General features: G+C 41.8%; 1 protein-coding gene across 2 annotated transcripts; it reads left to right on the top strand.

Annotated features, from left to right (window-relative positions):
- The first annotated feature begins 1 nt into the window (after nucleotide 1).
- Nucleotides 2–10,686, top strand: MAPRE1 (microtubule associated protein RP/EB family member 1). 2 transcript variants are annotated; one of them, XM_030008796.2, is made up of 7 exons: nucleotides 2–124; nucleotides 966–1,089; nucleotides 3,868–4,013; nucleotides 5,361–5,565; nucleotides 5,956–6,065; nucleotides 6,765–6,917; nucleotides 7,345–10,686. In XM_030008796.2, the coding sequence occupies exons 2-7, from the start codon at nucleotides 969–971 to the stop codon at nucleotides 7,399–7,401; spliced, it is 792 nt and encodes a 263-aa protein (XP_029864656.1). In that variant the 5' UTR covers nucleotides 2–124; nucleotides 966–968; the 3' UTR covers nucleotides 7,402–10,686. The 2 variants fall into 2 exon arrangements, with proteins under 2 accessions (XP_029864656.1, XP_029864657.1); XM_030008797.2 differs by lacking the exon at nucleotides 2–124 and adding an exon at nucleotides 538–704.
- Nucleotides 10,687–11,498: the final 812 nt, after the last annotated feature.

Below are 11,498 nucleotides of genomic sequence, written 5' to 3'. Positions count from 1 at the left end.
TGCCGCCGCCGCGACGTTGCGTCGGCGTGACGCAAGCGCGTAGCAGTGCGGCGAGTGACGCGGTCCCCGGGCAGGCGGGCGGGGCCGGTTTGAACGCGGAGGAGACGGGGCGAGAGCGGGGCAGGTAACGGGCCGGGCCGCGGCGCCCAGGCGGCGGCGGGGCCGCGGGCGGGCGGGGTAGGCGGGCCCGGCGCTCGGGGAGCGGCCGGGCTGGGGCGGGCCGGGCGGGGCGGGCCGGCGCCCGGCGGGCTGTGAGGAGACCGGCGTGAGGCCTGCAGGGCCGGGCCGGGCCTGCCCTGCCCCGGGCGCGCCCCTCCGCGGGCGCGGGGTGCCGCGGGGCCCCGGCGGGAGGCGGCGGAGGAGCAGAGCGGGGAAGAAGGGGAAGGCGGCGGTCGGCGGCGGGGGAGGGGGGCGCGGGCCGTGGGCCGTGGGCCGTGGGCCGTGCCCCGCCCGCGGCGGGGGCGTGCGGCGCGGCCGGCCCTGCCCGTCGGCAGCTGCACCGGAGCTCTGCGGCCGGGCAGCGAGAGCGGCGGCGGCTCCGCTTTGTGCCGGCGGGGCTGGGCGGGGACCGGCCGCTGGTATTTCTCCCTGGAGAGAGATACCGTGGTCGACCAGGAAGTATTTCGGCCGTGCTGGGTTGTCGGCGTGGATGAGAGGGGCGAAAAACTTGCCGCAGCCGTGATTCCTTTCATCAGAGTTTCCGTGTGAGTGCCTTGGTGTTAATTTTTCTTCAAAAAGCACGAACCCGTGTCCTTTACAGTTGTGATGAAGTAAGGTCCTCCCAGCTGTTAGCAGCAGACAGCTTCATCGCGTTTCCTGTGCATCATGTCGTGCTCGGCTGTTGTGTCGTGAAGGCTCGAGAGGAAGCGCCTCCGCCGCAGCCTAGGCAGCGTGCCTTGACACAAGTGATGAAAACGTGCGACATTAACATTCATGGTGCTTACGCCTTTGGTTCTGTCTTTCAGAAAATGGCAGTTAATGTGTATTCTACTTCAGTGACCAGCGATAACTTGAGTCGACATGACATGCTCGCATGGATCAATGAGTCTCTGCAGCTGACCCTGACAAAGATCGAACAGCTGTGCTCAGGTAAGGGTGCTCAGCGTGAGGGGAATTCCAAATCTGATGTGCACCCTAGTTCTGCAGAGGTATGGCTGCACCGTGTGAACCGTCCGTGCTGGCCTTCTATAGCCCTGCTGTTGGCTTAATTCCTGGTATGAACAGATTCATGGTCAGTGTTATGATCTGGTTATGGCTAGAGGTTTATTGAAATGGTTGTTAATAACGTAAGCATAATGAAAAGGCACATTCTTCTGACTCACTGCAGCATAGATGCAATAAGAAGGAATGGGGGTTAATGTGAAAAAAAGACTCTTACGAGAGTGTGTTTTCCAATGAGGGATTAAGCATTTAGTCTTGATGGATAGAGTAAGTCTTACAAGCGTAGTAAGTAGCATAAACAAATGTGATTTCTTAAGGAAGAAAGCTATGAAGAGATTTGGGAGGTTGGGCAGAAGGAGCGGTGAGAGGAAGGTGTACTGGTGACTCTTGGGTTCACCTTCCAGACTTTACCTTACCAGCTCCTTATGGTAAAAGAGTGTGTCAGCCTGTGTCACCCCGGCTTGCTCTGGCTTGGGCTGACTTTAGCACAGCTGAATCTTGGGTAGAGTTGTAGGCAGAAAAGGGGAAGTGATTGTGGTACCGAAATGGAGTCAAGTGTCATCACAGGGAGGAGTGTGTGTGTGTGGGAGGAGGCTTGTAGGAACGAATAGAAGATAATAGTCTATGGAGTAAGAGCTGAAAAAAACCCAAGGCTAAAAATGCAGCCTAGGTAAAAGATGGTGATTTGGATAACTGCAACAGGCAGGTGAAAGGGACTTGGTGAAAAGTGGAAGCGCAGCTCGTACAGTGAGTTTGAGTTAAGGTGTTGCTCACAGAATGAGAGGTGTGGAAATTGGAGGTGGAATAAAAGCAGGAGTAAACTTAAAATAAGTTTGGGACTGTGAATATAGCCAGTGGCTGAGTCTGTGGAAGAAACATTCACGAAGATTACAGAGAAGCAGGGGACTTACAGTAGACATCTGACAGGTATTCGTAGTGGCTTTTGTCTAGTGAGATGGTGGAGAAAAACTGTAAGGGTGAAGGAACTCAAGATCTACAACCACAGAAGTAAGGGAAATGGTAAGCTTTGTCTGCTTTCAGATAGGCAGGTTAAAAAAACCCTGTCGTGTGCAGCGTTGATTTATATGGCTGAGAAGTTTTGCTTAGAATTGGTGCAAATCTTGAATACTGCGAGAGCTCTGTCTTGAGAAGTGAGGATAATGAATGCTGGCTCTGCAGAATTTCAGCTCACCTGTTTTCAGGAAAAGACTGAGAGCTGTTGATGTGGCATGCGCTGAGTAATGTCCCTTTCCTGTGTCTGCAAAAATGCTTCGTGCCTCTGCAGGTATGGAAGTGGCTTTCACTGTCTGTCATAGTCATGTGAAAACAGGAGTTTCCAAGCTTGCTTTGTTACCTTTGGCAAGGGCAGTAGTGACAGCAGCAATGTGAGGTTGCATAAATGCACAAAAGATGACCTTTGGCTTATGCTATGATCTCTTTTTTTTTTTTTTTTTTTTTTTTTTTTGGCACTTATTGCTTAGATTACCATTAGTTAGCAAAACCCTGATTTCTGGCAAGTCGTCTGTTTTTGAGTTGGGCATTGGAATTCTTCAGCAAGTGAACTGAAAGACAGTGACTATCAAATGGCAAGAATATTTTTTTTTTTTATTTGTACCAGTGGATGAGCAGTAGTGATCTAGTAGCAGGTGAAAGTGGGTGCCCCAAAAGACCTGCAGAGTATCTTGATAGAAAGTGAACAACATAGGACTTTGTTACCTGTGGTTGAGATGAAGAGACTAGTTTAGGGCAACACCATGGTGTATTACTTCTTGGCCTTTAGGTAGCTCACAAAAGCTTGTCACGTAGCTGTTCGGTGTTTTAGGTTAAGGTTTCCATTCCTCTCTGTGTGCACTTAATTCGTTGATATTCGTGGGGGGAATAATGCTCAGAACGTTGCGCTTGTATTTTCAGTGGCACACAGTTGCATATCATCACTGCAGAGTGAGGATATAGTTTAAAATATCTTTTTTTTTTTTAATTGGGTGTGTATATTCTACAAAAGCTAGGGGGTTTTTTGAGGTGATTGTCTGCTCTTTGTGGCTGAACTGAATCCCTCTTTTGCTGTTATTATAGTAAGAGCTGAATTGAAGGACATGAAGGATTTAAAATTAATTGAAAGAAACACTATGTTATTTCAGTTCTTTGATTAAGGCTTGATTTAAATATAATCCAGCTTAATTTGATCTCTTACATTTGAGGGCACCTTGATTGTGTATAGGTTCTGTTTGTAGTAAGTAAATATATTTAATCATTATTAAAATAGTGATACAATTTTTAGAATAATTATTTTTCTAGTTAAGTTCTATTAATGTTGATAAGAGGAGATTACATGTCTGTTAGACACATGTAACATCTCAGATCTGTACTGATACCCATGAAGAAAGGAAAGTCAAATTACTCATTGGATTTTTTTCTTTTCTCTTGGACCTGTGGAGGCAGGATTGCTCTTCTCTGTAAGAGTTCGAGTCATGAGACCAAAAGTTTGGTTCTGCAGCTCACTTAAGCTTATTTGTGGCCATGCTGCACCAATAAAGGAGACTGAAGGTTCCTGTTTTCTTGCTTTTGTTGCCTTTAAGGGATTGTGTACCTGAGGAATGAGTCACTTTGCTGAATGAGTAGTTTGCTGACCTGACTGAAAAGTTACTTACGTAGGCTTGTGAGTTGACTTGATTCATCATAGGATTTCTATTCTTTTTCTTTTGGCAGGTGCTGCATACTGTCAGTTTATGGATATGCTCTTCCCAGGTTCTGTAGCGCTCAAGAAAGTGAAGTTTCAGGCAAAATTGGAACATGAGTACATTCAAAACTTCAAGGTTCTACAAGCAGGTTTTAAACGAATGGGTGTTGACAAAGTAAGCTGGGTTGTAACTGATTCTTTGTGCTCTTAGCATCAAAGTAGATGGAATGTACTTTCAAATTTAGAGCTGGAAAAATCTGGGAACAGTTTGCTTCTGGTTTTATAAATCTCAAAGCTTTTGGTTTTGGTTTGCATTGGGGTCCTCATTTGATTTAGGAGACGATCTGCTTTACTCCAGCTAGGGTTAGGTTTCCAGTCTTAATGATGAGATGAATTTTTTCCATTTTATTTCTGTGCAACTTATGTAGCACAGACTAATATTGAAATTTCTGAGCTAAGGTTTATGTGAGCTTCCTGTTTGAACCATCTTTGTACCAGGTATGTTCCTATAACCAACTGGTATGATAGTCCTAAGGATTTCAAATTCCTCTTTACAAGCATATAGAATCATTTAGGTTGGAAGAGACCTTTAAGAGGATCATCGAGTCCAACCGTTAACCTAGCACTGCAAAGTCCACCACTAAACCATGTCCCTCAGTGCCACATCGACATGTCTTTTGAATACCTCCAGGTATTAGAATATGTAATTTTAAGCTAGTGAAAATGAGATCCGTGAAAAAAAACTTTTTCAGATCGAATGATAGTTATGCTTGTGGAAGTGTGATTTATCTAGGTAATAGTTACTGACAGCATGTTTGGTATGATGCAGAACATTTCTGTGTTAAAGCTCTTACTATCTTTAAGAAGGCTTCTCATTCTGTGTTGGCTAGCGGCTTCAACACACACTTAATCGGATCGGTCTTCTGCTTGGGGGAAGTAGCTTGTGCAGTATGTCCAGAACTGGACAGCCAGTCATGCTTTCAAATATTGAATGATCACATTTGGTAATGGCTCCCGGCCCCTGCTAGGTCATGGACTCTCAGCTCGTGGCCTACAGACAAGACTTCACAATTTGCTGCATCTTCTTAGTAATCTTCAGTTATACTCCTCATTCCAGAGAAACTGAAATTGCAATCTACTAAAAAGGTGATGTTCAGATCTTGTAGCAGTTCTGTGTGCTAGCAGTCTATGAGATTGGTCAGCAGTTCAGATTCATGAAAGCTAGCACTGGATGAGCCTTTTTACAGAAAGAAGTTTTGTGTAGCAGAAACCTTGCTGCAGAATTATTTAAAATTACAGCGAAAGCATGATTTGTTTTTAATTCCAATTATTAGAAAAAAATCCTACTATTTCACATACGGTTATGTTCAAGGAAGATTTTATCTAGACCAGACAAAGAATTACATTTGCATATATTCTGAGTGCACTAATTTTAAAACTTTATATAAAAAGAGAGAGGGAGGTTCTTTACCCTTAATATGAGTTTGACTTTTTTTTTTTTTTTTTTTTCCCCTCCCTCCAGATAATTCCTGTGGACAAACTAGTGAAAGGAAAATTTCAGGACAACTTTGAATTTGTTCAATGGTTCAAAAAATTTTTTGATGCAAACTATGATGGGAAGGAGTATGATCCTGTTGCTGCTCGACAAGGCCAAGAGACAGTAGCACCAAACCTTGTTGCTCCAGTTGTGAACAAACCCAAGAAATCTCTCAGTTCTAGCAGTGCAGGTAGAGAAAATAATTAAAAGATTATCTAGATCATAAAAAATTCTGGGGAAAATAAGACTGGTTGCTATTTAAAATCAGTGTATGAAATTATAGTATTTTGCATCTTGTTTCAGAGATGCTAGGCTTCAAACACTGAGTCATCCTGTAGTACCCAGTTATCTGGGAGCTACAGAAAGAACAATCTTCTCTAAAAGAGAAAATGGCAAGGATTGGTGCCAACACATGCAAAAAAAAAAAAAAAAAAAATGGACATGTCACATGGAGTTAAGAAGAAGGAAGGAACATATCTTCAAACTTGTACATGCCTGAGCATGTTTGGAAGGGGGTTAGTACCTTTATAGGAGGAAGAAAGATGTTCTGAGAGGAACTAACACTGAATTAATCTTGCAGCCCCCCAGAGGCCCATTGTTACACAGAGGACCGCAGCAACTCCAAAAACTGGTAGTGGAATGGTCAAAAAGGCTGCAGGAGATGATGAATCAGCAGGATTGATTGAGCAGGTGTGTTGACCAAAATGGCCCTGTGTACTGACCTCTGCTTTATAGATTTATGTGCAGATTTTTTTTTTTTTTTTAATAGCATGAAATGGCTGGGTCAGGCAGATGGAAGAAAATGATCTGAATCTAGTAAGCTCATTTAAAATCACTTAATCGGAAGCTTTCATTATAATAGTCTTGCTCTCCTGATAGGAGCGAAACCCCTTCTGCAGTACATGAGTACCCAGACATTTAAACCTAGTATGTGCCATATCACACATAGCATTGTTTTTAAGTATTTCCACAGCTGTGTTTCAGCTATCACAGCATTCCAACTGAGCTATGAGCAGCTGCTACTTCACTGAAATACTGAATGTAATACAACTAAAACTGTCATCAGTGTGAGAGTTGTCTTGAAAGAATGTGTTAGCAAAGAAAACTGCAGGCGGTTAGCGTTTTACCTATTTCATGTAATAAGCCTTTAGAATTTCCAAGTGGTATTGCATGTGTTGGACTGGGTGTTTGTTGTGACAATAATATCGCAATTTGAGAAATAGACCTTTTCCTCCTCTCACAGTCCCCCTTCCCTGCCCCCATCTTGGTTACTTCTGAAGTGCTTTGCTTATTAACACCCTTCTGAGAACTTTGGGGACCCTGCCTTTTGAATAGATAATACTGAATTCTGGTTTTGGTGGATATATTATTATTGATGCCCTTTGGCAGATCAATGTATTGAAACTTACTGTTGAAGATCTGGAGAAGGAGAGAGACTTCTACTTTGGCAAATTGAGGAACATTGAATTGATCTGCCAGGAAAATGAAGGGGAGAATGATCCAGTGTTGCAGAGGATTGTGGAAATTCTTTATGCCACAGATGTAAGTAATCTGGTATAAATTGTATTGCATAGTTCCTCCCTCCCCTCGTAACTGGAAGCTGGTTTGCTTTCCAGGGCTCCTTCTCTTTCTACTTGGTTGGGTTTTGGTGGGGTTTTTTTTTGTTTGTTTGTTTCTTTTTTTTTTCTCCCCCCCTTTAGGTTTATGGCCTAGCTTTTTCCTGTAGTAAAGAAACAGATAACATAATTATAGTCAGGCAACAAACAAGGTTAGCCTTTAATGAAGAGTATGTAACAAATAGATCAAAGATGAGGAAAATAACTCCTCTGGTAATATATCTTGACACTGTAAATGGTGACTTAAGGGTATCTAGCCTAAGTAAAAAGAAAAAAACCCCAAACATACAGAGTAGCCAGGAACTGGTTTGACATCAGATTTTCATTAAAGCACTTGTTTTATTCCCCTTCAGGAAGGCTTTGTGATACCTGACGAAGGAGCACCGCAGGAGGAACAAGAAGAGTATTAACAGACCACATACTGTACCAGCAGAGCAGCAACATCAGAATTCTTTGCCCCAGATCATGTGCTTAACTGTAAAATACTCCACTTTATTCTTAGAGGACTCACTGGTTTCTTTTCATAAGCAAAAAAAGTACCTCTTCTTAAAGTGCACTTTGCGGAAGTTTCACTTTTTACAGTGGGTTTGAGTTAGGAGCTCTTTCTCACTTTGTAGCAGAGCAGTATTCACATCTAGGTGGTATATTTAGGGAGCAAGAGGCTGAATATTTGGAACTTGTTGCAGAATGGTTTGCTGGTAAAACACTGGTTTGTGGGAAGACTCTTTTTGTATCTAAGGTGGTGTGTAGTAGAGAAATTAAAGACTCTGACTCACAGAAAGATTGAGTTAATGTGAAATTGCAGCACAGAAATTATAATAAAATGCCTTAAGAGTATTTAAAATATGCTTCCATATGCCAAATTGAAGTAATGTGACAGGAGATTTTATGTGCTTCATATTGGGGTAGACATTTGTTTAACTCCATTCACTGCTGTCTGAGAGGCCTTGCATGGCAATCTCACTTTGTCAGCAAGTGCTCAAAAGGGGCTATTAAAACAAAACTCCATTCCTATGTAAAGCTGCTTACTAAGTGATTAGTTCTCGATGAAATAGGCCTTAACGTTGCCTGTCACAAGATTAGAGGGAGTATGAACAGCTGAGACACATAAATTACCTTGAAGAGTGCTAAAGCCTTTTTCTATGGCATTGTGGCTAATGACTTTGCCAAAATGTACTGTGTTTTCTGTAAGAAAAACAAAACAACAAAAAAAGCAAAGGGCATCCAGTCTTACTGCCTAAAATGTTCTTCAGAAGTAATTTTCCTTCCTGGCTCTTGTTTCTATTTGTCCTGTTTCTTTTTATTTTTGTTGGTATACTTTTTGGTCTCTCACTTGTTCTTTTCTCTTTCCCATCCCAAGGGATGCTGATCAAATCCAACAGTTGTAACAGGACTTGCACTGTGCAACTATCTTAGAATGGAAGTGAATCGAGCACATGAGGATGATAATTTTTCTGTCTCTTTTTTCCATTTTTTTTTTTCCCCTTTCAAACCAGGCCATATCTAATAATAATACTTGCCAGTTCAGTAGTCTTCTGGGGTAAAAACTAAAAGATGCTGGCTAACAGAGCTAATGTTATTGCAGAAAATACAGTACTGAGACTAACTTAAATATTAATATTTAAAGTACTTTCCTTAACTGTCCTTTTTTGCTATCATGCCCCTCATTACTGTTGTGTTTGGCAAGATCCTGCAAGACTTCTGATCCCCCTTCACTACTGAGATTGATCAGTCCTGTTGTGCTTGTATTCATTTGTTTCTGGTGGTAGCTTGTCCTAAAATGTGTGTAGGAGAGCATTTTATGGTAATTGTTGTGTAGTGCATGAATCTTTGTGAAATTCAGAGAAAAACCCAAATTCAGTGAATGCCAAAAATGCAAGTATCTAGCCATTGTTTAAAATTGCAGTGGTGCTATTTCTCTTGTGGCCTTTTAGACTTTTGTTGCCCTAAAACTCCATTTTACTGAGAAACCATATTTGACTTGGATTTTTCTTGACAGGGTTTTTCTATTTTAAGCAGTTTCTAAATAAAGTTCTGTATTTCAAGAGTGTCATGTCTACTGGAGTCTCTCATGCTTTCAGATATGATTAGGCAAAGCTGAAGTTTGTGATAGTTTTCATGATGAAGCTTGCAGGACCTGGAATATCAGCTTTCATTCTCCAGTCCTAGCTATAGTCATTGCTAACTTGAGTAACAGTAATTTTGAAACTTTCCTTGGAGTGTGCTGGGGGAAACCATTGGTTGAGTTTTGGTTTGTTTGGTTTTTTTCTTTTTTTTTTTTTTTTTTTCCCCCCTCCCACAAGTGGATGAAATGTGAGTGTATTGTTGGTTTCCCCCTTCTAAGGGTGTGAAAATGGGGCTGTGTATCAGGAATGCTGTCACATGACTTTAAGTGTGTTTAAAGTGTTTTAAAACTGTGAAAACGCTGGTTATTAGTTATAAACAAATGTTAACTGCATCTGTCACCAGTCTCTATGGGCAGATCGACTGTAAACTTAGTTGATTTGTTTCATTTGAAGTGTGTTTCATAGAAGAGCTTAAATGGTACTGTCACAGATTTGTGCACAGACCAGCATCTTCAGAGAAGTACTTATGTGACATATCTAACCTTGAAATTGGAAGTGTTCCCTGCAGGGCTTCTCTAACGTGCTGGAGAATGCACTCCCTGCCCCCGAAGTGCTCTATGGATGCCTTATTCTAAAGAATAGGCATTGCTGGCATTGCCTACTGTATTGCAAAACTGGTGTTGGACTACAGAAGGGCAGACATAGAACGGGGGTTTTGATGCACATAAAATCTTCTTTACCATTACTTACTTGCTTTGAGGTCGGAAGCATATATTTTCGACTCTAAATATTCTGTTATTGCAGCAACTCAAAGCAAAAGATGGCAATAGCATGTGGCTGAATTTGAAGAGGACTTCTTGCACATCTGCTCTTTGCCGTCCAGTGGCACACTGGGACCTGATTGCTTCAAGTCTCTTTTTTAACAGGATTGAACGTGTGGAACTGTGAAGCACCCAAGTCATCAGATGGGTTACGTTAGGTTGATTTTGATCTCTGCTAGCAAAGCAAGTAAATATCCTTTTATGCTAAGAGAATGATGAGTCAGAAATACCGCTAGTGCGCCTTGTGAGACTGTTGAGTGTGTGGACCTATTGGACGTGCATTATAAAACTAAATTGAATCTGCAGTCTTGCAAGTCAAATGCTGCTAAGATTTCCAATTGCTTATGTCACTTCTTTGCTACCAAGATGAGTTATAAATAGAATGGGGACAAACTCATGTAGTCAACTTATGACTACATTATAGATATCTTGGCATAATCTGTTTTTTAATGTCCTTTTTGAGAAGAAAATAACAACAATAAGCCCAACTCAAACCCATAGACTTAACATAGCTACTCTGTTAGACTGGTACAGTATATGCTGTTAAATATTAAATGCTCACCTGCCAGAACAATTCTGATAGCTTCCAACCTTTCTTAGTATCTTAGTTCTATCAGATGTTTGAAAAATGAACAGAATGGAAGAAGCAAAAGCTCACATCTCCTTTCTGTACCAACATGTCTTACTTGCAGGTGGACTTGTGATGTTTTTTTAACTTTTATTGTTCAATTTTTTAAAAAATTCCTGGTTTGCAATGACAATTCTTACTGTAACTGTTAAAAGCCTTCAAATAAAGGCCAAAAACTTGCTTGCTGTTGTATCATATCGCTATTTAATGTGGCTGCTTGAGCACTCAGTCATCTTGTTGTCTGTCTAGTTGAATGTCCATCCACAGGAACGTGCGTGTCCTTTGGGAGTGAGTGGGAGTTTTTATTTCTCAGAACATCCTTCCAAGGATAAGGCTGGAATCTACTTCTCACAAGAGAAAGATATTTTTTGCAAGTTGGTGTGTAAACCTAATAAGGACTGTACTGTAGATTTCAAGATAGCCCGGTGCTATGTAGACCATGCCTCTCAATTTCTATACTAGTGCAAGAAATAGAGGGGATAATGATAATAATGTGGGCCTAACATATGGGCTGTTACTGCAGGGGCTGCAAATGACCTGGGTTACTGGCAGAGAAAAAGGAATGTGCATTGGGGCACCTGCACTTTGTTAGCAGGACAGCTGAAGAATTTACTGATCTTTTAATGCAGAGAAAGCAAGGAGAGATGAAGTCATTGCAGATCCACTTCTGGTTAATTGGAATATGAAATTGCAAGCAGTTTGGAGGAGAGCATGCAATACTGTAGCTGATGATGGTTAGAATGCAGGGAGCAAAAATGCAAACTGTTTTCCTGAAAGGAGGCCTGAATAAACTCTGTGGTAAGTAAGATCTCCTGGGATGCGATTCTGTGTCTGTGACTGTCAGTTCCTCACAGAAATTGTGTTTCAATAGTTAATGGGCCTTGAATCAGAGGAAGGAAGGGTGTTAAACAAATGTGACTAGAGAACATGAAAGGTATATACGGAAGTAGAAATTAGAGAAGGTTGCAGTTATAAAGGAACAAGATAAAGGC

The sequence above is a fragment of the Aquila chrysaetos genome, chromosome 3 (genome assembly GCF_900496995.4).
Source record: "Aquila chrysaetos chrysaetos chromosome 3, bAquChr1.4, whole genome shotgun sequence".
NCBI lineage: Eukaryota > Metazoa > Chordata > Aves > Accipitriformes > Accipitridae > Aquila > Aquila chrysaetos.
The sequence above is the reverse complement of the archived record's forward strand: the minus strand, read 5'-3'. Positions and strand labels throughout refer to the sequence as shown.

Bases quoted from the DNA above. Each gene is read 5' to 3' on its own strand.
- MAPRE1 (XM_030008796.2), top strand. From the start codon at position 969: ATGGCAGTTAATGTGTATTCTACTTCAGTGACCAGCGATAACTTGAGT. The intron at 1,090-3,867 runs GTAAGGGTGCTC...TTCTTTTGGCAG, and splicing joins GATCGAACAGCTGTGCTCAG to GTGCTGCATACTGTCAGTTT. The intron at 6,918-7,344 runs GTAAGTAATCTG...ATTCCCCTTCAG, and splicing joins AAATTCTTTATGCCACAGAT to GAAGGCTTTGTGATACCTGA.